Below are 25,416 nucleotides of genomic sequence, written 5' to 3' on the forward strand. Positions count from 1 at the left end.
CAATCTTTCGTTCGTTATCTGGCTCGGCTCGGTGTTCATCTTCAATTCTCTCTTCACAGAAGTTCAGTCAGTGTACTGTTTGAGTAAATGAATTACCCCCCGGGATATTGGTTTGTTTGAACTCAGAGGGAGTGTCAGCCACATTAAAAAAGTTAACAGCTTAAGTCTTTTGTGGATTAATGCGTATTGGAGACGCGAACCGTTTAAAACGATTCAGTTCGATTTGGTGAGATGTTTCAAAAAGATCCGGTTACATCGAATGATTAGTTCGCGAAACCGGATATCACTAACTGCTTTGTTTTGAACTCTCTCACAACAGACACGGAAGAGAAGACAATGCTGAATAAAGTCATAGTTTTTGCTTTTTTGGACCAAAATGTATTTTCGATGCTTCAAAAAATTCTAACTGACCCTCTGATGTCACATGGACTACTTTGATGATGTTTTTCTTACCTTTCTGGACATGGACAGTACACCGTGCACACAGTTTCAATGGAGGGACTGAGAGCTCTCGGACTAAATCTAAAATATCTTAAACTGTGTTCCAAAGATAAACTGAGGTCTTACGGGTTTGGAACGACATGAGGTAGAGTCATTTATGACATAATTTTGATTTTTGGGTGAACTATCCCTTTAAACTGATCAAAAGTGACAGTTAATAAATTTGTTACAAAAGATTTCTATTTCAAATAAATGCTGTGTTTAAAATTTCTATTAATAAAAAAATCATGGCAGCATAGATAATAATAACCATTATTGACAGTGTGAGTAACAATAATACTGTAATATTTAGAAAGATTTCAGAAGTGACACCTAAGAAGTGACACCAGCTTTGCCATCACATTTTCCTTAAAAATATATTCAAAAGACTGAAAGCAGTCTATCTATATGTAAGGCCTATAAACATTGAAACTTCAACAATGTCATTTAAACTTTTTTAAAAAACAAAATCAATCTAAAATAAAGATTTATTTTGACACACTTTGCTTTTAAAAATTACAATCATGTGAATTTTAGCTAATTTGACTTCTACTTCCTTATGCTGAACTTCAAACTGCTACTCCTGTTGGCTGCCTCAATTAAAATACATTCTTAATTCAATTCTGAAAGCTTTCTAGGCCAGTCCACTATTCATTCTACCACCTCTCTCTGACATATTCCCTGGTGATAAAGTAAGAGGTGTACGCAAGTGCATAGATTACCAGCCCTTAACCAATCATCCGAGACAGGTCCACTCTGCATTAGCAGCAATGACCTTACCGCCAGTGGTGACAGTCACCTGTCAGCAACGTCTCACTCCTGGCATTTTCAGGGCTCAAAGATGAGAAATAATTAGGCCTGACAGTCCTCTAGGGTTAAACCAGGGCTGCAAGTCATCATTCCAGGGCTCTGTCACAGGGGTCAGAGGTCAAAATCAGCCAATGATACGACCTCCACATCGATGCTGTGATCCCACAGCTTGGTGGGAAGATCGCCAAAGACAGATCGGATTATCAGAGCGAGCTTCCCCTCCGAGAAGAGTGATTCATTCAAATCGTAATGAAACCTAACCTGTACCACACTGGTATTTTCATCACCCTGCAGTTATAAAGAGTCAGAGAGGTGAACATGCATGCAATTACTTCACAGAAAGAGGCATGTGCTTCGGATGCACACATTATAATAGACAGTAGATGACAGGATGTGGCTGGAAACGGCTCAGATGTGGCACGCTGGTATTATTTGGGCTCTTTCTAGTCAATAAGGAAAATGAATGTTCCCTCACCTTATTATGAACACAAGCTGAGACTGTCTTCTTGTCATCTGTGCTGGCAAAACACGCGTACTGATGGGACACAAGCTGTTTGGAACTGAAGGGGGGACGCTTGCGATGACTCGTTTACCTGGAGCTTTTCAACTGAGGTCAAAGTCTGTAGAAAACACATAGAGGCATGTAGAACACCGCTTCCCTTGACGATTTATACTAATCAAACATATGGCATGAGGAGAAACGAATAAACCCTTAATATTTGATCTCTATAAAATGAGAGTAAATAACATTAAAATTCAGTTTAAATCCATTGTAAATGCAGCCTTGAGCAAGTTTATCTTATCTGGACTATAAAAAGTGTGTATAATCTTATTGAGGTGGAGCAGTGCACACACCTGTTTTTTTTTTTCTTTCCTACCCTGCAGTCAAACACTTCTGCAACTCCTGCCTCACAACCCCCACCCCTCATCCCCCAATCCCCACCTCCTCATGCTGAAACCCATTACAGAAATACAATTTCTAATGCCTTCACACAGGCCCGCGATCGACTGCAAACAAATTTATATTCAGCCCGTAAACAGAAAGCAGCAGAGATTTATTTATTGAGCGGAGAGGAGAGAAACAAGCTAGCGCATGAACCCTGGGTAACCCCACAGCTGACATGAAGATGGATAAGTGTACCATGCAAATGTACAGAGGGAAGGGATATATTGCACTCCGTCATTCAGTGCATTGCTGCCCGTAGAATTCCATTTATTCTTCCAGCTGGGACCAGATCTCAGGGGTTGAGAGTGCACAGTTATACATTGTTGATTATTTGAGATTGTTTCTTAATCACTGCAGAGCCCTAGTAAAACTCTTTATTGGTCATATAAGCAGAAATCTCTCCTTCTGTCCTGTGCAGTAGTTCAAATGCATTCGCACTGATAGTTTAAATGCAAACAAAATCAGAACATTTAAGTCTATTACGATTTTATTATTTTTTTATCTGATTTTCTAATTAACATTTTCCATTTCATTACTAAATCATATTTTAAAATCCAACTAAAACGATAGTTACCTCATTTTTAAACCTAAAACTAAATATGTCATTAGCAATTTAATTTGCTGAAATTGAGTCAAATTCCTATTCCCATAATGGCTTACCCCAAAAGCATGAATGTAAATGAACTTATAGCTAAGACTGCTGTTTCTGCACGTTTAAGTATTTCTATTTTCTGACTTCGACCAATGTTGAAATCTTTTGAACCAATAAAGGCTACTGGAAGGAGAGACCTTAAAAACCATGTCTGTTCTGCTCATATCTCTGTCTAATGCTCTATGACTTTGGTCAAACTTTTTGGAATGCCATCTGTAAAGTATTATGGAGTGTGCATGTAAAATATAAAATAAATTATTGTCATACTTTGCAAACAGTTAAGATTAACACACTAGTGTTTTAAAAGTGAAAATGCACACTTGATTCTTGGTTTAAGGTATTTCTTAAAATTTTGACTTAAGTTAAGAAGTTACCATAAGATGCAAATTTAAGGTTAACAGAATGAAAAAATAAATAATTGAGCATTAATCATCATATTGCATACATCTCCTTCCAGTTTAATAGGCTGATTCAGTTATTGCACATTGCATTGCAAACATTTAAATCTTATTTTAACAAAGAAAGAAAAGGGGAGAGAAAGAAAAGTACACTGTAGCTAACACACTGTAATATTATATTTCTTATTTCTGGTTGAAAGTAAAAGAGGCTACTATGCATATAGCCTACTTTTTAGCCTATATTTTATTATTGTTTTTATTGTTTTATTTCTGGCATATATTTCAAATTACGAGAATGTTAATAAAATAAAAAAGCATTGGAAAAAGGTTTTTTCTTCTTTTATGCAGTATATAAAAACTAGCATGTCTATAATAGAGTTTTGCATAAACGACGCAACAGTTATAGGCTTATCTTAATAAAACTTTTTGTACTTTGCTCTAACCTTTAAGTTATTATTATTTTACGAAACAACTATTCAACGAATTAAATTATTTAATAATCTTTTCAGTTTGGCTTGCCATTTTTTAGGAAGAATAAATAAATGTTAATCTAAAAAATGTAATACTTTTTTTGTATAAAGCGGTTCATTATTGCAGAGGAGGCAGCTGCTAATTATCGTTTGACCGACGAATGACCTGCAACGACAGCTGTTTAGAGCACACATAATCACTCAGAGATCTGATACAATGACCTGATAATTCCCTTTTAACATCATTTCAGCTGTTATGTTAGATTCTGTTATGGGCTAGAATTCAAAAAAAGAGTTTCATTTTACCGAAGAAGTTTGATAAATCGAAATATGAAAGAAAATGTTCGAAAAGAGCTCAAGAAAGGAATGCAAGTGTTAACGTGGTTTACCAGGATGAGTAAAGGCCTGAGAGATGCATGGACATTTCTAAGTTTCTTTTTAAAGTTAAAATGAGCAACAAACGACACGTTTTATTTAAAGAGCGTGAAGCACAAAATCAATGCCTTTCTTATTAACAACTATTGACAATGGCTTAAGACATTATTCCCTAAGCTTTATGCATTTCAGTTATAAACTAAAACAGCTACTGACTAAAAACGTCATCGATTTTCTGTAAGTGCTAATTTGAAACTCAGAAATGAACTGGGCCTTCTGAAAGCATGCACACACACACACACACACACATAATTCCGCCAAATTTGTATCGAAACTTAAAATTAAAACACAATGCATGGCCTAGCAGTTGAGTAAATTAAAATAACATTAACTGGAGAACAGGAATTATTATCTGGATCGGAAAAAATCGTTTATTTATATTCTAAATGTCACAAATGCCTTGAAATGTGTGCAAAATTCTCAGCAAAATGAAGTGCGCTTTAACACAATTCAATATTATCCATTATGAAATGAAGTACTGATGTTGACCCCCCACCAACCCCTCCGCGCACGCGCGGGCACACACACTCCACTAGACCTTTTTAGCAGGTCAAATAAGTCATTCAAACTTGCTTGCTTTGGTAAATTAACGCTCACTCAGATGAGGGAGATGTCCGGCTATTGGCCAAGAGTTAGAGGGCACGTCATCCCCATCCATCACCGATCGAATGTTTCTACAAGGCATGTCCCTGTCTAGATCGGTGCCTCTGTCCTTTTGCGCGCTATGTGTGGCGTCTGTGGATGAAGTTTCTGTCGCGTCCATCCTCGGATGAAAATCTGGAACATATGAGATGCGGTCATGAATTATTCTCAAGGGTTCAGGGACACAGCGTCAGTGTTCATCAAGGGCTATCATGCTACTGGAGTAACGCGTCTGCATCAGGACCACGGAGCTGCTGACTTCCCAGGCAGAGAGGAGGGACATGTCAACACCGAGGCGGATTTTCTTCGGTATCATTTCACGAATCTCAGTGCCACGGCCACAGGCGCGTGTTCAAAGCCCTGTGAGGACCCTGGCCGTGCTAACTCGACCAGACCCCCCTTCCCCCGTAATCAAGATTTCTATAGCCCAGTGCACCCCATCCGACCCGAAGCCCCCTCCTTCCAAAGCTGTCGTGAGCAGGGTCTCTCCAGAACGGGCTTCTCGCCCTCCTCAGACACTTTAAGAACTTTCTCCGGCGCGCATTGTGAACTCGGCCCTGTCAACATCACACACCTCGATGTGCACACATGCGACGGCCCAGTGCTTCACCCTGCAGCCGAGGACAATAATACCAGACGCGAGGCTCTAAAAACTTTCAATGAGACATTGCAAAGCGGAAAGACATTCGATTGGATGAGACTGAGAAGAAATCAGTCCCGTACAGGTAAGTTGACAAGTTTTCTAGTTTGATGAACTTTTCTGCGGCGCACGCTTACAGCTAAGTAAGTGTACAACCGAGTGTACATTGGCCAACATCTCTGCCTTCTCAACATTAAAAATCCTAGAGGCGTGATTTAAAATATAATCCTGATTGTGTTTTGTAACAAACTCGTTTTTTCAAATTCCTCTGACTGAAAGTAGTGTGTACTGAGTAGGACGAGAACTTTTCAGCAAGTAGAAATGAATCCTTGGAGGTGGAGCTATGTGTGTGTACAAGTTTAGCTGTACTTGCAAAGGCCATTTAAAAAAATGTACTAACAAATATAGTGAAAAATGGTGAAAACATTTTAAGTGTTATGCATTATCAGACTCATTATATTAACAGGTTTGAATAAACAGTTCGAGTTTAGCAAATATTATAACCTAAAAACCTTAATGTGCATTGAAAAAATTATATGCTAAAATATTTCATACATAAATGCATGCATGCCTCTCAAAAGTAGCAAAAGTTTTAAGCTGATTATGAAACTGATTCCATCCTGTGCATATATGGCACGTGTCAGGGCCAGGGAATTTTTGCCTCACAAATCAGGCTGCCTTCCTGCTGAAAACCTTTCAAATTTAAGGAGAGTGTAATATACAAGATCTGCTCTGGTGGTTAAATGGGTCAGCAACAACATGCCAGGCAAAATACCTCCATTTTTATAAATACCACATTCCATTCTATTTTGAATGTTCTTCCCCTTAAAAATCCTCTCATTGACAAGAAGCAGCCCAGGCCATATTTAAAGGAGTCCAGCACCCCCTAGCTCTCCATTCAGAGCCAAATAAACTTCAGAGGAACACTTTTCCTCAACAGAGCCCTTAAATCTTAATAGAGACCATGAATGTTTATATGCTGCAATTAATTTTCTATATTGAATGTCGGAACATGTCTGTCAGAATCTCAGCGTAATTCTTAACTGGAGTAATTATTGGATAGGTCTGTGCTTAATGCAGTTCAAATGTGAGTTACTTGACATGTGCTCATAAAATGTCATGCTCAATGACATTTGACCTGTATTATGTCAAAGTATTTCATGTTTGTTGTGAGAACTGTGCGTTAAATTGTGAATCGCTCGTCCCCCTCAATAAATCACATTATATGTAATAGGTTGATGGTAAAACCAAGAAGAGCCCTGTTTGATTTGTCATTTCCTACGAATCAGTAATACAGCATTCATATGGTTTCCAGACTGTCAAGGAGAAGAATGTCTGGCCAGGCCACACTGATGATCTAAAATAACTCAGAGGCAAATATGTCAGTGAAAAGGTCATTTCGGGCTATATCGCCCAGCGTATGAACAGCAGCTGTGGTCAGGAAATAGGATGGAGAGGCTCGCTATATCAAATCCCAAAAGCTTGGATGGTGGCAAGGCCAAGAGTTTACCATTTGTTTACTGTAGCTTCTGCTGCTTGTTTTTCTCCTGCCTGTCCACCCACATTCACCTAGAGACACAAGAAAGAGGCATTGCTTGTCATCAGGTACAATACATATTTGGAAGAAAGTTGAGGTCCAAACAACTTTGGATTTCCATTGACTTTTATTTGTATGCATACATTTTGGAACGACATGAGAGTGAGTAAATGACTATTTCATTTTTGGGTTAACTTTCCCTTTAAAGAGGAGTATCTTTTTAAGTTGTGACCTTCCCTCTGTGGTTAATGTCTTTGGATTTATCGCAAGCCTTATGGAGAAAGTGTTGTATGATGATATATGAGAGGTCTGTCAACAAGTGCTTAAGATAATACTCACATCAACACAGCAGCCAAAGTCAAATGTTAAATGGTAGGGTGAATGTTTATTGTCTGCTCTGTTACTTTAGTTATGTTGTAATGCAAACACAGAAAAGAAAGAAATTGTTATAGGGAAAATAGTATTAAAGGGGTAGTTCACCAAATAATGAAATTTTGGTCGTCCATACCTGTGTGGCTTTAATTTTTGTGGCTTTAAACACTGGAACTATGGAAACATTTTTCACAATTTTTCCACAGAAGAAAGTCAGTCGTACAGTTTTGGAATGCCACGAGGGAGAGTAAAAGATGGCAGTTTTTTCATTTTTAGGTGAACTATCCCTTTAAGTGAGAGATTCCATGCATTGTGAGGGTTATTGTTCTTACTGGGCAACATCAAAATGTTTCCTATACTTAACATGAATAAAAGCTTATACAGAGTGTCTGACTGGATCCCCCAGTACAGTGCACATAATCCCAGTGCGTCATTCTTCAATTATACCCTGACAGCACCTGAATTACTGTGGGCTGGATGCCCAGATGACCGAGGCAATCTGTATCGATCCCCCACCCCCCATTCCCCTGCTCTCTTTTAGGCTTAGTGGGCCACGTCATCCCTCTGGCTGGCTGGCCATTTCCAAGTTTGCAAGTCATTCCTCAAATGTTTTGTTTGATTCCTTTATGCCTTCTAGCGACTGCCAATTCTATTATCCAGTAACTCATTCATCAGTGTTTTCATGCTCACTTTTTTATTTCCTAAGGAAATTGCTTAATTACTTCATATTTGTCAGTGAATGCACTGATTGTTAGAACGTCCCTTGTTAATATTATTGGTGGCCCTACAATTGCTTTTTTCATCTCTCTGTTTACTTTCATTTGCAAGGCGAGAGCAAGATGATAAAGATTGCTCTTTAAATCAACTGTATAATCAACTGTTTGTGCTCTGAGCCTAAAGAGAAAGGTTGAGGGTTTGCTATTAATGACACATGGAGTTTATTCAGGTTTTGGAGAGCTTTTAATTGACTTCAAGCAAGAAAACACAAGAAAAAAATCAAATAAATGCACAATGCTTTGGTTACAATAACAAAAGAAATTAGGGCTTTTTTTATTGCAACCAAAACACTGCAGTTATTTGACATTTGTCTTTGTATGTCCTCCTTCTGTTCAAACTGTAGGTCCTTGACTGCAATGACATGACTACAAACATACACATGGTGTGCAGATGGCACAGAGGTTAGAGAGACACTTGCAACTGTAGCAGCATGTGAGGGCTCAGTGCCTCTATCACTCCAGGGGATTTTCCCGCCTGACCCCCTTGTGTGTGCTGTAAAGGAATGTGCAACTTCCTGCATGCTTCCAAAGCAAACACCACAAGCAAACAACAAAACATGAGCTTGATTTCCATTAAAACAGCGGTTAGTTGACTAGCTCAGTTAAACTGCTGATTTAATGCTATTCTAAATTAACAAAGAAAGGCAGAATTGGATGCACTTGGTTTTCAATTAATTTGCAGGGCATACTAGGTTAGGCAAAGTAGTCATGTAGCTGCAAAGCAGCATCTTTGGAAGATTTTTATGGCATGCCGTGATGGACAGTACGTCTGGCCCGTGTCCTGCAGTCATCTGTGAGGAGCAAACAGACAGACAGTCCTCTATTTAGCTAATACAAACAGGATCTCTGCATTCAGGTGAAGGTCATACTTTCTGGAAACCCGCAGCAAATAATATTTCTACTATTAAAAACTAGTAGTCTAAGTCTGTATATATTTTGAATATATCTAAACTCATCTAAATTGATTTTACTTTCTCTTACAAAACTGTAAAGATATCTTAAACTTAATGCAAAAGCATATTTAGTGATTATACTGGTTTAAATATCACTGTTAAACACTTTTAATCAGTTGAACATAGACTCTGATACTTCAAACTATCTACGTTTTTATAAAGATCTTTTAACAATTATTATATATGTGTGTGTGTGTGTGTGTGTGTGTGTGTGTATAAAATGTATACACAAATTTACATCGATAACGTGCGTGCCGTTTTGTGCAAAAGAGTAGATCATTTGGTTTCCACTGGCGCCGCTTAAAATAAAAAGCATCATTAATAAATGCCAATAATAGTTTAAATGCATATTGTGCATAATTGTGTAAATGAATATATTAACAATGAAATAAAAACTGACGTGTTTTCTTTAACAGTGGTTTTAAAGCTGATATTTGATATTTGATAAGATTATAAAAATTCACATATTTGTGTATTTTCATTGTTTTAAAATATGATTAGTTTTTTGTTAAGCTGTAGGCTACAATATAGAATAGCAAGCAAAGATGTCAAGCACTGCATTTTACACTGAATCTTTATTCGCTAGCTTGTTAAAAATATAAGGCTTATGTTTTATTAATATTTACTGCATTGTCTTCACAGCTAAGATATATCTGGACCCGGAGCTGAAGACGGACCACGGACGAGATCCTGAGGAGGACTCCTCGAGTGGAGCACCACGAACAAATTTTACAACCAAACAACTCACAGAACTGGAAAAGGAGTTTCATTTCAACAAATACCTGCCTCGAGCTAGACGGACAGAGATCGCAAACAGTCTCCAGCTGAGCGAAACACAAGTCAAGATCTGGTTTCAAAACAGGCGCATGAAACAGAAGAAAATGAGGCGGGAAGGCCTATTTCCAGGACTAATGCTGATTTCTGGGTGTGATGAGGACTCGAAAAAATGTGATACTTGTTCATCTCCTGACAAAACACAATTTCTGGTAGGTTAAGATTGTGGGAAGGCTGCCAAATGCTACATTAAAATCTGAACTCTCACGTGAATGCGTTATAACAAGAGAGTGAACGATTAAAATATATTTACACACCCAAAATTAAGTATGCCACCAAACATAAATATTTATTTGTCGATCCAACTGTGTCAGAAAATAAAAGTAACTCGCTATAGTAAAATATTGAGTTGACTCACCTGTTGAGGCATGCGGATAAGCCTTGATTTCATTCAAATGCACTTTATGGGTATTCGTACATTTAAAATGTTATAGCTAATTGTTTACATGCTATATATTTTTTCCCATTCTGAATCTGCTTATGTTATTAAAGATCAGAAAATGAATCGTTAATATTAATAGATCTCTCCAGGGTTCAAAAATTAAGCAGGGGATAGGGCAAAAGTGCAACGACAAGTGACAAAAATACCCCAAATATTGTAAACAGAAGAAAAAAAGGGGGGAGGGGGGGTTAAGGAAAAACTTTTTTTAAATATTTTATCTAAACTACCTATATTTTATGAAGTTACATCACAGGCATATCTAGCTAATAAGAGGTTAAAATATTTGACTAAAATGTACAGCATAAAGTTTTATGTATAACACACAGAAAGGGCCCTCCCTCACGAAAGCAAATATGCCCAGGGGGCAATTATCGCTTATTAATAAAAATCATTTCTGACACTGGTCTCATCTGATTATTATACCTGGCTCTAAAACAAATTCGTGTAAACTGGAAGTATTCGTCAAAGCATCTCTAAATAATAATGTCTTTATTTAAAATTGTATAAACTTATTATCAGAGCAAAAGTTTTTTTTTTTTTTTTCACATTACCCTAGCCTACTATTTAAAAAAAAGATGCGTGGACTTAAACATTCTTAACATGCATAGGCTACACGAACAGATTTATTTTGTAAAAAAAAATCTAAAAATGCACATCTAATATTTAGACTTCAGGCTGCACACATTTAGAAACACTCAACAGGTTTGCTGCTGTTTCGCAGACATACTGTGTCTGTCATATTCATGCTGCTCGTGCTTTTATCTGCAAATAAAGAGCGCCGCGCGATGATCGGTGATACTCGTCTTTCTAAATAATGGCGAAAAGCTGTCAACGTACAAAGTGCCTCCACTTAGCCGTGTATTTTCACCAATTTATTGCTGGAAGAGGTTAAATCGAGTGCCACGGGTTGAACCTTCTGATACCAACTCCTCATTTTGATAGCATCAAAGCAGTGCATCGAGAGCCAGAAAAACAGTGGAGGAAGGAAGTGAGGCTTTTTGTGATTTTTATTATTTTATATATTTTGATTGCATATACATTCGGAGTGTATTTTATGCAGATGGCATACTTTATCAAATTAATTAAACTCTATAATGCTTTGGAGATTCATATGGAGATATTTGCCCTCCACAATCCTAAATCTCGCCCCTTTGTCCCTGTGCTATTCGATGGACATGGACAGAAAGAATTGCTGGAATTATCTGGAAGGAAAAAGGGGATTATCGACCTTTCTAAACGATCGATTTATGGATGTGATGTGGATTTAAGTTTATTGACTTTTAATTGATTTGACTTGATGGGTTTGAATAATTACAGCATTTGAATGAAAGCCATCTTTTTCATTTCACTAATTTATTGTTTTCACTATTATTATAATGCACAGTAAAATAAAAAGGCCTCATGTTAGATTCTTCACAATATTAATCTACAAAACAATATACTATTCTTTAAATAAGATATTTTTCGCTGCTCGAAAATTAAATTTTTGTTCTGCGTAAAATATTAATTTGAATGGGTTTGCCTATCTTACCCCTTATATCAAAACAAGTAAATTCTCTAACACAAGCACTAAAATCTCATTTAGAGAAACATTATATGAACCGTGAAAATGAGTCTTGTTAAATTATATGAAATGTCCTTAAAATGTTCCAACAGCCTTAAAACCGAGATGCGTTAATCAGACCAACAATATAAAGGCGCAAAAAATAATTGAAATAAATGTTCCTCGAGAGGGCTTTTTTGAAATATTTTTGGAAGTATTTCTGTCTCAGGCCTACTAAAAACATATCATCTCGCCATATTAACAATATGCACGAGGCACGACTCGCATGCCTGAGCCTGCTAATATATGCAGTTACTCCAGAGTTCACCTTTAACCCCTTGACCTCTGTTTTGCCTCGAGACAGCAGTGACCCGGTCAGTGGCTCACAGAGAAAAGGCTGCATTATTAATTTGTGCTGCCCTTGCGGTGTCTTCAGACTTCTTTCAATTTTTGAAATATTTAAATGTCTTGTTACAGTGTAGGCTTCTAATTAAAGCTGTAAAGAATGGGTTAGAAAGATAAGTTTAATAACAGTAGTTAAAAACCATCAAATAATAGTATTGCTATTATTATTATGTTAAATAATGAATCGTATTATAAGTGTTTTATTATTTTATTTGCTGCATAATCTTTTCAGGTAAGGTTTTTTGATACAACCGAGACAAAAGTAAAAGCTGAGATTAAATCAAAGACGCTTTGATAATCATCGTTTTATTTCCAGAAGAACTTCAGAACCCTCGAAACACTTTTTGATTTATTTTTTAAATTATATTATTAACTATATATATGTTATTGTAATGCGCTTTGAACGTGAATGCGGACTTAATGTTGTCAGGTTTTGGAAAAAGAAAAGCATAGGCTTATTTACGATACTGTAGATTCATCCTCGAAACGTTTGACGCATGAAAATTTACAGCTTTCAGGAAGAAAGTTTCCTGTAGTATAGCTCATTAGATTTCACCTACACAAACCGATGTAGCTCAGTTACTTCCGCATGCAGGAGCTTAATGCCCACGTTATGGCATGTGGGTGCAGAAATTGATAACGCGATAGCATCAAATATAACCCTCACCGCACTGTTGCATTTTACTCAGTAATTGAGAGGAAACGATATTACCTCGCTTACTGCGATGCTCTTAGAATGATGACCAAAGCTATATATTATTTTCTGTATTCGAGGCCTAATATCAGTTGAGTGTGAGTGAGCAGCAATGACTCTAAATGCAAAAACACAGGAATTGTTACATTGTGCTACAAGTGTCAACCACACAAAATGAAAACACATTCTTTTTGTTTTCTTATTTTTTATTTTTGTTTTGCCTTAACAAGTAAGTAAATGTTAATCAATTAATAAAATATGTAAATCAATAAATAATTACTAAAAAATAAAGGAACAATACTATTTAATTATATATTATTATTACTTATGTTGTAGGTTTAAGAAAATGTTATAAACAAATAAATAAACATTTTATTTTACATGTTAATTGGTTAATACAAATTTAAAATAGAATTAAGGAACAATTTTTTAATCTTTCATATTTAATGATATATAAATAATGTGTTTATTATTATTATTATTATTAGTTTGTTTGTAGGTTTAACTAAATATATTAACACTGGCATCAAGTTCATGCAAAAGTGTACACCAGAAGTACAGAAAGTTCAACTTCATATACCATAAAACAATGTTATATACAGTATGCAAATAAAATAAAAATGAACACAACATAAGTTTCCTCCTCTTAGTTGATGCAACTTTAATCTACATATGAGCAGCATATCTTAAAAATAACAATTATTCAAAATTTGTGCTTATGCCTTTTAACATAAGAAATAGATTGCTATATATTTATATAAAAACTTTGCTGTCAAAATATTAATTGTTATTAATCCTATCCCAAATAAAAGTTTGTTTACATAACATATGTGTACTGTATATATTTATTATGTAAATATAAATACACACATGCTTAAAACATGTTATATTTGTATATTAAATATATTTATATATAATATCAGTTATATAAATATAAAGATGTAAATATTTTCTAGATAACTACTGTATGCAGTGTATTTATATATAGGCCTACATAATACATATACACAGTACACACACAAAACAAAAACTTTTATTTGGGATAAAAAAAATACTTATAAATTCATCCCAAAAAGTTTCACAGCCATCAAAATTTAATGCTAATTTATTAGAATGCTTGTAAAGGGGGAAAAAAATCATAGTTGTCTTTACATTAATGACAAAATACTTAAAAACTCTGAAATTCTCAGAACATTTTGAGACATGTAGACTGGCTACTTTAAAATATAGGTGTCTCTATGCTGTCTTTTTTAGAAGCTACAGCATGTCTCACTTATGTGGCTGCTTCTGATGGGTGGTCCTTAAAATGGTTGGTTACTATTGTACACTAACAAAAGGAGACAGAGCGTCCAACACCTCTTCACACCCCACACACACAGTCTCCATTACAAACAGACATTGGATCAGTTTCCTTTGCACTGCAACCAGTAAAATAAAGAACTGATTCTCATTTGTTTGCTTGTCAAAGGCACACATAAAGGAGGAAGGTACAGGGAAGGTCTTAAGGCACCTTGCATATATTACACATGGGGTGTGTGCATGCAGACCATTTTCTAGTCCTCGTTTCTCCTACCATTTACGACTCCTGAGAACAGATGTTTGGGGACAGCTTACAGCCTCAGCGAATTTCTGTGTACAAAGCAAACAGCAGCACTCAGCACTTCTAGCTGGTTAAGAAACTGAGCTCTTGGAGAAGGGGGAGGGGGAGCATGAAGCCCAGGGTCTAGGAATCCGAATGAGGCAGAGAATAGGCGACGCTTACCGAGGTGAATCTGTGTCAAGGTTACATTCAGGGATTTTTGCAACCAAAATCGATGTACTACAATCTTGAAAATAAAGGTTCATTGATGGTTCCATGAAAAACCTTTAACATCCATGCAACCTTCCAGAGGACAAAAGGTTCTTTAGATTTTTCAAATGTTTTTTACACAAAGAAAAAAAAATATTTTACAAATTGTTCACTGAAAGGTTCTTTGAGGAACCAAAATAGGTTCTACACTCTTGAAACTAAAGGTTCTTTATTGGCATTGATGGTTAAATGAGGAACCTTCAACATCCATTCAATCTTTCTGATGGACAAAAGGTTCTTTATAGTGTAAAAGGGTTATTCAGATTATTAAAATGTTCTTCACATTAAAAAAAAAATCTGTTTTAGTTCACTGAAAGGTTCTTTAGGGAACCCCAAATGCTGGCTCAACGCTCTTGAAACTAAAGGTTCTTTATTGACATTGGTGGTTCCATGAAGAACTTTTAACATTAATGGAACCTTTCCAATGGACAAACTGTTCAATAAAAGTTTTTTTCTTCTTGAAAACTGCTTTTTGGATCATTTATTTTTAAGAGTGTAGGTGATTGTGACAGTTCAACTCACTTGCCTCTATGAGCTGGCATATATAAAGGAGGCCTTTATGTGTGGATTCTGGAAAAACAAGCGTTGACCTCTATGGTGCAACGCTGCAGACTCTCAAGGTTTGGATTGCCCTTTGAAAAGTTGCAGACGAGCACTACAGGGACCTGAAAGCATGTATATTTTGCTGATGCTGATATTTAGCTTCTTGGGTGGTACAAAACATAAAGGGAAAAAACCCTACGTTTATTCTACAAAAGCAAGTGGCATATTCCTCATAAAACAAAGAGCACTGCAGAAAAAAAAATTAATAGCAATATCTCAAGGCTTTTTCTTAACAGATACGAGGCGCAATTTCAATGCCATATGTTGGGTTCCGTTGCATCACTCACTAAAACAAACCTTATCTTTCATACCTTCCGTATTGAATGTGTGCTATAAACAAAAGTGCGAAACAAATATGCAAACGCAAGCATATTTGACCTTTCATGTTCGCATTTTCGGCTAACCAAAAATGAATAAATGAGCCCTCCGATGCTTATTTGTCTGAACTATGCCAACCCCCCCAAACACACACACACACACACTTCCCTTCTGCCTTCGGTGAGGTTGCCATAGTGATAGCCTCACAGACACACAAGGAGGAGAACAAGGAGGTGGAGGGGGAGAGGAGAAGACGCTGTCTTTCTGTCTATCTTTCAGATAAGACATTGTGCTCAATCTTGCGATCCATGTCGAACGGGTGCAGAACCTTACGACAGACGGCTTTATCAGAGCGACGCACCCGAAAATCATGAATCGGGTTAATTATTTGAACAACTGTATAATGAGAATCAATTCTGCAATGCATTTTCATGCTCACAGCGAACAAAATTCAGGTTTCCTGACCTAAAAATTAATCTGTTCTGCATAATAATGCTGTGCATTTCTATTGGTCAGTCAGTGCATAGGGGAAAAACCCTGGTGCTCAATCAACCCGCCGTTTTATTTTTCATCTTAACCGTCTTCCATCTTCCCCCTCTCTCCTATTCATCCATCCCTCCACCATCCCTCTCATCCACCGCGCCATTTATCTTGCCCTCCCTCTGCCTCGCGCGCTACCCAACCGATATCAAGGAGTGATCCCGAGCCCTTCAAAGGTCAAGTGATACAAGGTCATTGGCGGGTCAGGCCTGCTGACTGGCTGACCTCCACAAGGACTTCTGCCGCCAGCCAATCGCACGCCGTCGTCTCTCACAGCAGCCTGCCTCCATCCCTGGCGGGCCCTCTGTGGCGCGTCACGTGATCGTTAACGGACTGAAGCATCGTGATGGAAATGATTAATGATGCTTTTAGTACCTGTTTAGAATGAAGCTGTCCACACTGCACTGTAATTACCCACTCCCAGGCGGCAGCTGCCTAACATAATTGCTTTTTGTTTGTTGACCTGGTTTACCAGAGAGAAAGATGGCTTTAGGTAGGTGAAGTGTGAGCGTTGGTGCATGTTGGGGTTTTATAGAGGGTGAAGAAGAGAGAAAGGTGCGCGATCTTACGTGATGTCAGATTTAGCGCCATCCTTAAAAGGCTCGGCTGACCCGTGTGATATTTTCCTTTCTTTCTCCTGTTTCAGGCAGAAAGGAATTTTGTTTTATTTTTGAAAGTGCATTTGATAATTTCTCATTTTTATGTGGCACTCTGGCCACTGAGAGGTAAACACGAGACGTGTAAATCTACAATAAAATTTCGGAATCAACAGCTGTGATTGTAATAAGTAATTCGAAATAAACTGAGACGTTGGTGAATGAAACACTCCTTCCTCTAATTTTTGTCCATATGTCTTAAAATCAACCCATATTTCAGTGGAAAGCACTTAAACTGTTATACAGCTATAAACATTACTTGCATTTGGTCACACATGAATCAAATGATGGTCTCCACTGAGCTTCAAAGAATGTCCGTTTTCTCAGTGACAGCATTAAACAGGAATCAAGATGGGCTGATCTGAGAGTCAGAGATGGGAGTATTGAGTTGAAGTGTTTCCCAACTTTATTTTTGCTCCCCCACAGCCATCATTTATGCTTAAGTACCCCTTTAATGACACCATATAGCATTACCATCAATATTATTATTATTGAAAGCAAGCAATCAATAATGTCAGAAACTGGGGGAAAAAAAAAACTTTTCTTATTGGCTTTGGTGCAGTTTATATAATTATTAACTTAAATAGTGACTAAATAAGTTGTTATGCATATATTATACACACACACACACACACATTCATAAAGAGTCATTATTAATCAGCGTACTCTTATAAATGATGAGATTTCTTATTGGTTCTGTTGTGGTTTCTATTGTTCTTTAAAAAAAAAAAAAGCTACCTTTTGGTTTTATCTGAATAGTAACTGAAAGTGTTATTAAATAAATGTCTTTTCAGAATACTTAATTCTTTTGATTGTGCCCAACATTTCAATGGAATATTCCACCCAGAAATGAAAATTCTATCATTATTTAATCTTAATATTGTTCCAAACCTGTTTGCATCATTTTCTTCTACAGAACATAAAAGAAGATATTTTGAAGAATGTTGGTAAACAAAATAGTTTCTGTTCCCAAATGACATGCATGAAAAAGTGTAGTTTTTTGTCCAGTGGAATAAAGTAGTGGAAACAAAAGAGTGAAGGTCGATGAGAACCTAAACTGGTTACCAACATTGTTCAAAATATCTTCTTTTATCTTCTACAGAAGAAAGTTTGAAACAATATCAGGGTGAGTAAATTATAACAATTTTCATTTTTGGGTGAAGCATCCTTTTAAATTCTGTGATGTTGCACTTAATAAATGATGTGAATTTTGCAGAATTAATGATTCTAGACAATTACGGTTGCAGAATGACTTCCATCATGGTGCATATGTTCACTGATCCAACAGATTTTCACATCACTACTTCTTTGCCTTAAAGTCTACAAGAGATAGTATTCATAACAACCCATCAAAGTGAAAGTTTGATTTAACTTTTTAATTATGACAGAAACATATTAGCATTGTACAATGGAATATATTTCAAAGTTATAATAGCAACAAAAAGAATATTCTTTATAACAATATCATTTATTTAAACCTTATTTTAAAGGAATATCATGTTTGTCCATGTTTTAACTTGTGTGCAGCACTTTGCCAAAAATAAAAGGAACGATTCAGGACCATGAAAAGGCCTAGTGACATCAGATTACAACAATTATTTGTCAGGGTTGGGCAAGGAGGAACTCAGGTGCAGACAGGAAGTAACTAAACACAGGATTTATTTGTACAAAAAGGGAAAACAAAACCCACAAGGGGGAAAACAACGGCTAGGGCAGAAACTAAACAACTTAACAGGACAGGATTGACATGATAAACAAACTCTTAAACACTAACTACAAACAAACACTCAAGGTTATACAAAGAGTTCAAGGATACAGAAACATCTAGAGACACTCACGATCTGGTAAACAATCACAAATGTGGAACAATGAACCGACGAAAGACAGCGCACACTAGGAGATCTAAATAGGGGAACTAATTAAGACACGACAGGTGGCACAGATAGGACAATCACGACAAGACTAGGATAAGGGGGGCGGGGCAAGGGAACGAGACAACACAAGCACATGGCCCAAAGACAAGGCCATGTGCTTGTACACAAAACACAGGTCTTTCATGATCCTGCCTCAAGACTAGGGAAAATCAAGGACACGAGGGCAGAATCATGACATTATTGTGGAATTACTTCTGAACCAGGCTTAGCAACACCAAGAACGTGTAAAAAGAAAGTAAATGGGGTTAATTTTGACTTCTGCAGAGCGGGCATTGAGGTTTACAGCTCATATTTCACATTGATTCACAGCCCTTATTATTAATGAGCAAGTGGCGATGAGAGTAAATTAACTTAAGGAAAACAGAAAGTAAATAAATAATGCTTTTCCACACAAGTATAAAAAAAACAATATGACTGAAAATGGCTAGGTCTCTGAACCCTTTTATCCTACCTTTCCGAAATATTAGCAAGTAATATTTAAAACATGAACGTATACAGATAAATCACAACCATATGTCAATTCGCGTTCCCACAGGTCCTGCATTATACGCACATCTACATTCTTTTAGCACAAAGTGTCATATTTGTCATTGAACTTTTGCATCTGCTCTGCATAGCGCCATTGATCCCTGACCATAACGACGACAGCGAGACCCAGATAAACAGGCCATAGCTGACCTATAGGCTGGCACGGACCATCCATCCATAAATTTGCAGCTCTTTTCAGCTGGGTACGTCACACCCCGTTTCATGCGCCAAGGCAAGGGGACAGAGGCAGCCTGCTATCAGCCCTCTCTGTGTGAGCAGCTTTCATCCTCAGGCTGGTTCTCACATAACTCAGCCACAGTGTCTCTCCCTCTGCCTCATAAATAACATCCCTATCGTCTGATAATGCCCACTTAATGCTTAGTCAATAAACCCCACAGTGGCATGGTTTCTCCCCTCTCTCTTTCATACATAAATATAAACAGTACACTCGGATTGATGTGACACTCGGGTCTCGCTCCCTCTGGGCAGAGAGGAGAAGCTCGAAGGGCCCGGAGGGGAGGGATGCAGGAGAGGAAGTGAGAACTGCAGGTGTTTGGATGAGATAGCGGCCGGAATGGTGGGATAGGAGCACTGACTGATCACCTGAGAGAAGCGGATGTTAATGTAATAATTAATTAACTAATTGGTTTCCTCGGTTTCTCACAGCAGGGCTTGTTTGACCCATTTGGATTATCTTCTCTTTAAAGGCATATTTCAGGCTTGGTACAAATTAAGCTTAATTTATAGAATTTGTGGGATACTGTTGATTAGAATAAAAATATATTTCCACATCTTTCATTTTCTTTAAAAAAGCAAAAATATGAGTTAAAGTGAGGCACTTATAATGGAAGTGAAGGGGTTAAACCATAAATGTTAAAATACTCAGTAGTATAGTCCACTGTATACAATTTTATATACATTTTTTTTAAATGACTCAGGTTGCCAAATTAACTAAAAATACAGTAAAAATGTGATTAGTTTAAAATTAACTAAATTAAATAAAAAAAACAGTTTAAAGGTGAAACTTACAATATATATATATATATATATATATATATATATATATATATAATGTGTATGAAGTTAAGTGTAACTTTTTGGAAGTAAAAAAAAAAACAGAACAGTGTTTTCACTGTAAGATGTTCTGTTTTTTTTTTTACTTCCAAAAAGTTACACTTAACAGTATTTTACTATAAACTTCAAGAATATGTAAGGTGGCATACTGCATCTCATTGTATAGAGTTATCAGATTAACAGGTTTTTACTGTAACAATGTTTTGCAGTTTTACACAGTTAAAATGTCAATAATAAAAAAAAAAGTGTAAACATGTTTTTAGTATGGAACAAAAACACTTACTAACATTTCTGGCATATTTGCAAATTTAGTCAGGTCCAAATGTACAAATGGCCAAAGTTCTTACAGATCCAAACAGAGTTCAAAGAACATAACAATTAATGTCATTATAAAATTCCTATTCCTATTTGAAATGTTTCCAAAACTGGCCCCATTCACTTCCACAGTAAGTGCCACAATGTAACCTCCACTAAAACAGTTCATGAATTAATTATAGGCTTCACATTTCTATTTTTAAATGCTCCAAAAACTGGCCCAATTCACTTCCATTATCAATACTTCAATACAACTTTTTATTTTTTTCCCCCAAACATTACTTTTTAATAATTTAAATCAACATTATGTCAAAAATGTAATTGATTGTGCTTAATATGTAATAAACCCATAATATTCCTTTAATGCAGAACATAGACCCACATTAGGCCTCAGCCACAAGGTCTTGACTATCAAATATAAACGACTGGAGTAAAAATGAGGTTGAAGGGTTTATTTCAAGAATATTAGCTGCAAGCCAAGTTTTATCTTAGCGGAAGATAAAAATGGTGTGGAAAAGGACATGAGCTGTGAATGACTAAACTCTGGGGTCAAGTTCCCATTTTATGAGCTTCTTCCTTACAGTGGCCGCACACTGAGATGACATGCATAAATGAGAGTGAATAACATTCTGGTCAAAGGGAGTGGCTGGATATTAAGGGATCGTGTTTGGCACATTTCCTAAAATTAGTTGTGTTTGTCTTTAAGATATTAAGAGGGTTGAGTAAGAGATTTTGAGGTTAAGAGTCTCTCTTACATTATGGGAGTGACCATGAGACAACAACTCGGATCATATTAATCTCAAACACAGTTATCCTTCTAAGTGTTCTGGCTCTGTTCCTGAAGACCTCGAGTAAATGTTTTGTCTACCGCAACAATGATCCAGACTATCATTTAAGTGGCGGAACGACAGAACACAGATGGCGTGGGATCACTTGCCAAAACAGGGCATGCTAAAGCAACAAGCACTCCACAGCTAAAATGTGAGAAAGAAAACTGTATGACAGGGCCCCAGACTTAAAAAAAAATCCTGTGTGTTAGATTAACAAATAACCAATCGCCACCCAATCTAAATATTCCCTCATAGTTTAACAGTAATGACTGATAAAATAGATAGCATCAGAAATACAATAATAAATGTAGATTCTCAGCATCTAATATTTCAGTTTCATCCATCACACCCAAAGAAAAACTGCAGTACTTTACAACTATAGGACAGTAAGAGCTAAATAAACTTATCACTGCATCTAAGCCAACAACATGTTCATTAGATCCTGTAACCACTAAATTACTGAAAGAGTTCTTCCCTGTAGCAGAAGAACCGCTTCTCAATATTATTAACTCATTGTATCTCTAGGTCACATCCAAGAATCATTCAAGATGGTGGTTATTAAGCCTCTTACTAGATAAAGTGAACTGGTAAATTATAGACGCATTTCAAATCTTCCATTCATGTCAAAAATTTTAGTTGTGTCTGCTCAATTGTGTTCCTTCCTGCAAAAACAAAAAAATAAATAAAAGATTTTCAGTCAGGTTTCAATCCCCACCACAGGACAGAAACTTCACTTGTTAAAATTACAAATGACTTGCTTCTTGCGTTAGACCAAGGCTGCATCTCATTGCTAGTTTTACTTGATCTTAGTGCTGCATTCAGCACTATAGATCATGACATACTTATATTGATTACAAAACTATACAGGTATTCAAGGGCAGGCTTTAAGATGGTTTAGATTCTACCTTTCCGATCGCTATCACTTTGTTTATTTAAATGAGGAATCATCTCATTTATCACCAGTAAAGTATGGAGTGCCACAAGGATCTGTCCTAGATCCTCTGCTGTTTTTAATATACATGTTGTCCCTTGGTAATATTATTTGAAAATACAGGATTAGTTTCCACTGTAATGCCGATGATACTCAACTCTCTCCAAGACCAGATAAAACTTCTAAATTATCTTAGTTAACAGATTGTGTTAAAAATGTAAAAGATTGGATGACCAATAATAATAAATTCGGTTAAGACAGAGATATTACTTATTGGACCAAAACACAGTACACAGAATCTCTGCTGGATTCGAATTTGCAACTAGAAGGACATACTGTTACTTCCTTCCAGTTACAAAATAGTATTACTTACCTATAAGGCACTTAATTGATTAGCTCCTCTGTACCTAACTAGTCTTCTACCATGCTACAATCTATCATGCTCCCTAAGGTCACAAAACTTTTGGTAGTATCTTGGATAGCAAAGGGGGTAGAGCTTTTTTGTATTTGGCTCCTAAACTCTGGAATAGCCTTCCTAAAAAAGTTTGGGGTTTAGACACAATCTCTCCGTTTAAATCTAGATTAAAGACACATCTCTTTGGCCAAGCATTCAAAGAATGCATCTTATAATCTTGTACTGTGATATCTGATCAAATGCACATTATTTAGCGTGGGTTGAATAAATCAATTTGCTTGGTTGGAACAGCCTACACTAATTATGTCTATTTTTTTCTGTTTCTGCCACGGAACTAACACCTCGTGGTACCTAGGATTTACACAAGCTTCTGTCTGGATCCAGAACACCTGAGAAGAGATGATGCCAACCCCTCAGAGGACCTCAGATGATGCTAACCCTGAAACAACATACAAAACTACCAAATGTTTCTTTAAGTTTGATTGCTGTTAATAGTGTTCATTGTCTATTTGGTTACATCTTTAATGGATTTTTCCATACATTCATGCCATATTATGTACATTAACAAAAGTCACTACTGATAAGTTACTACAAAACATGTTGTAGAAACATAATTTTCTGTGAAGCTGCTTTGCAATGATTTTATCGTGAAAAGCACTATTCAAATAAACTTTAATTGAATTATGTGTGTGTGTATATTATATTACAATACAATACAATGTTACAAAACAATATAGCAGGATAACAAGTACATCTGAGGATTTCAACAGGCCTGATAACGTATAAATGAGGTCCAACCAAAATTGTATCGTCTTTCTGGTGGCACCATGTATTTTGCTCCAAAGGGGCGATGTCCTGCAAGTATGTCATCATTAATCTGATATCACAGCTTGTGCTGTGTTCATTGTCCCATATAGGAAGTATGCACTTTCTTAAGATGTAAATACGAAATCTAACAGCATTAAATTAATTATGAGATTGATGGTTGCATGTTTTTTTTTTTAAATGGCTTTGAAACTCATAAAAATTACATCATCTAGGACTTTTATACACTGTGTTACATTGTAAAGACTGTGAGTCTATCCCTCACAGCCTTGTTTTTATTTAACATTGTTTTTATCCATGTTAAATTCAATATGGCAGCTAACACGACTAAAGTCTATGTAGTCTTGAAATTACAACTACATGTGAGTATTTGTCAGGACAAGGCAGTTGATCTAATTCCATTTATAAATACACAAACATTTTTAGAATTTAAAGAAGAATAGAACTTGTTGGTAAGAGAGGAAGGTGATCTGAATGTCTCCACATTCTCTGGAGCAAAGAAAAAAAACCGAAGCAGATGAATCATCCAGTAATAGAGAGAGAGTCTTCCCAAAATAAGAAGAGATGTTAACTGGGGTATCAATAGATAAAGCACTAATTAGAAAAAAGCAACAGCCTCTCTGTGGGCTCCGTGGTGCATGAGGAGAGAATACGAATAGCGAGAAGCATCCTCATCTGCAGTCATGGCGGAGGGTTATGAAGGGGATGGCCAGCCACTGGCTCCTCCAATCACCCTCTCTTCCCGCACACTGTGACTGTGCAGTGAACCCACCGGCTAGCCTGTTCCACACATAGCCCGTGTGCACGGATGTTGGTGCGTCTGCCCGCATGAGTATGCACAGCCGCTGGGTTTTTAGACTTCACCATGATTAATAGCAGTAGGGGGTCTTCCCCTCCCTCTGAGCTGGAGAAAATGGAGGGGAATGAAGGAGAACGAAAGAGCGCAGAGAAGTCAGAGAAAGAGAAGAGGACGACTTTAAGGTGAGAGGAGGAGAGAGAGTGACCAGCAGGGGGAATCAGTGCCAGTTGAGGCTCTTTGATGGGCTCTTGTATCCCTGACCGCTCCCCAACCTTCTCTCGTTCTATCGCTCTCTCTCTTTCCTCTCCCTGGAGGATAATAAAGACGGATGACACTGATGCTGTGCCATCCGGCACTACAGCCCTCGACTGCAGAGCCATTTGCACCATCATTTATCGCCCTCCTCCAAACCTGCCCCCCTCCCCATGCCCCCCGCTCTAATTCTGCTTTAATAACCAGCCCCTCCATTCATCACAGTATTGACGTCTCTGACAGACAGTGCGGCATACACTAACTCCCTGCCCTTTACTCGCACACCAGCGGGGTCGTGCCGAGTTCACCCAGTCAATAATCACACAGGCAGCGCGCTGCTGTCACCTTGGTGATGCCGTGAGCCATATAGAGACGTATGATGTGAGAGAGCGAGTGTCTCAACGCCACGCCAACACGCTGCCATTAGCATTATCGCAGCCGCCAGAATCAGACTGCGAGCGGGATGCGACTTGAATGTCAATTTACTCAGACAAGACCCAAGAGGCCCACCCCGCATG

At 37.1% G+C, this 25,416-nt stretch overlaps 1 protein-coding gene and 1 long non-coding RNA gene across 3 annotated transcripts in view; one reads left to right on the forward strand and one right to left on the reverse strand.

The window, feature by feature from the left end:
* The first annotated feature begins 4,819 nt into the window (after positions 1-4,819).
* On the forward strand, positions 4,820-23,597 carry LOC128011517 (homeobox protein Hox-C1a-like). The gene is made up of 3 exons (XM_052594002.1): positions 4,820-5,558; positions 9,754-10,097; positions 23,378-23,597. Exons 1-3 carry the CDS (start codon positions 4,991-4,993, stop codon positions 23,423-23,425), a joined length of 960 nt encoding a protein of 319 aa, XP_052449962.1. The 5' UTR covers positions 4,820-4,990; the 3' UTR covers positions 23,426-23,597.
* Positions 4,827-25,416, reverse strand: part of LOC128011523 (uncharacterized) — a 52,770-nt gene continuing 32,180 nt past the window's right edge. For both annotated transcript variants that reach the window (XR_008182579.1, XR_008182580.1), the window contains 2 exons: positions 6,984-7,042; positions 4,827-4,968 (listed from right to left, as the gene is read on the reverse strand). This is a non-coding gene — a long non-coding RNA (uncharacterized LOC128011523). The remainder of the gene's footprint in view (positions 4,969-6,983; positions 7,043-25,416) is intronic.

This window comes from Carassius gibelio, chromosome B23 (genome assembly GCF_023724105.1).
Source record: "Carassius gibelio isolate Cgi1373 ecotype wild population from Czech Republic chromosome B23, carGib1.2-hapl.c, whole genome shotgun sequence".
NCBI lineage: Eukaryota > Metazoa > Chordata > Actinopteri > Cypriniformes > Cyprinidae > Carassius > Carassius gibelio.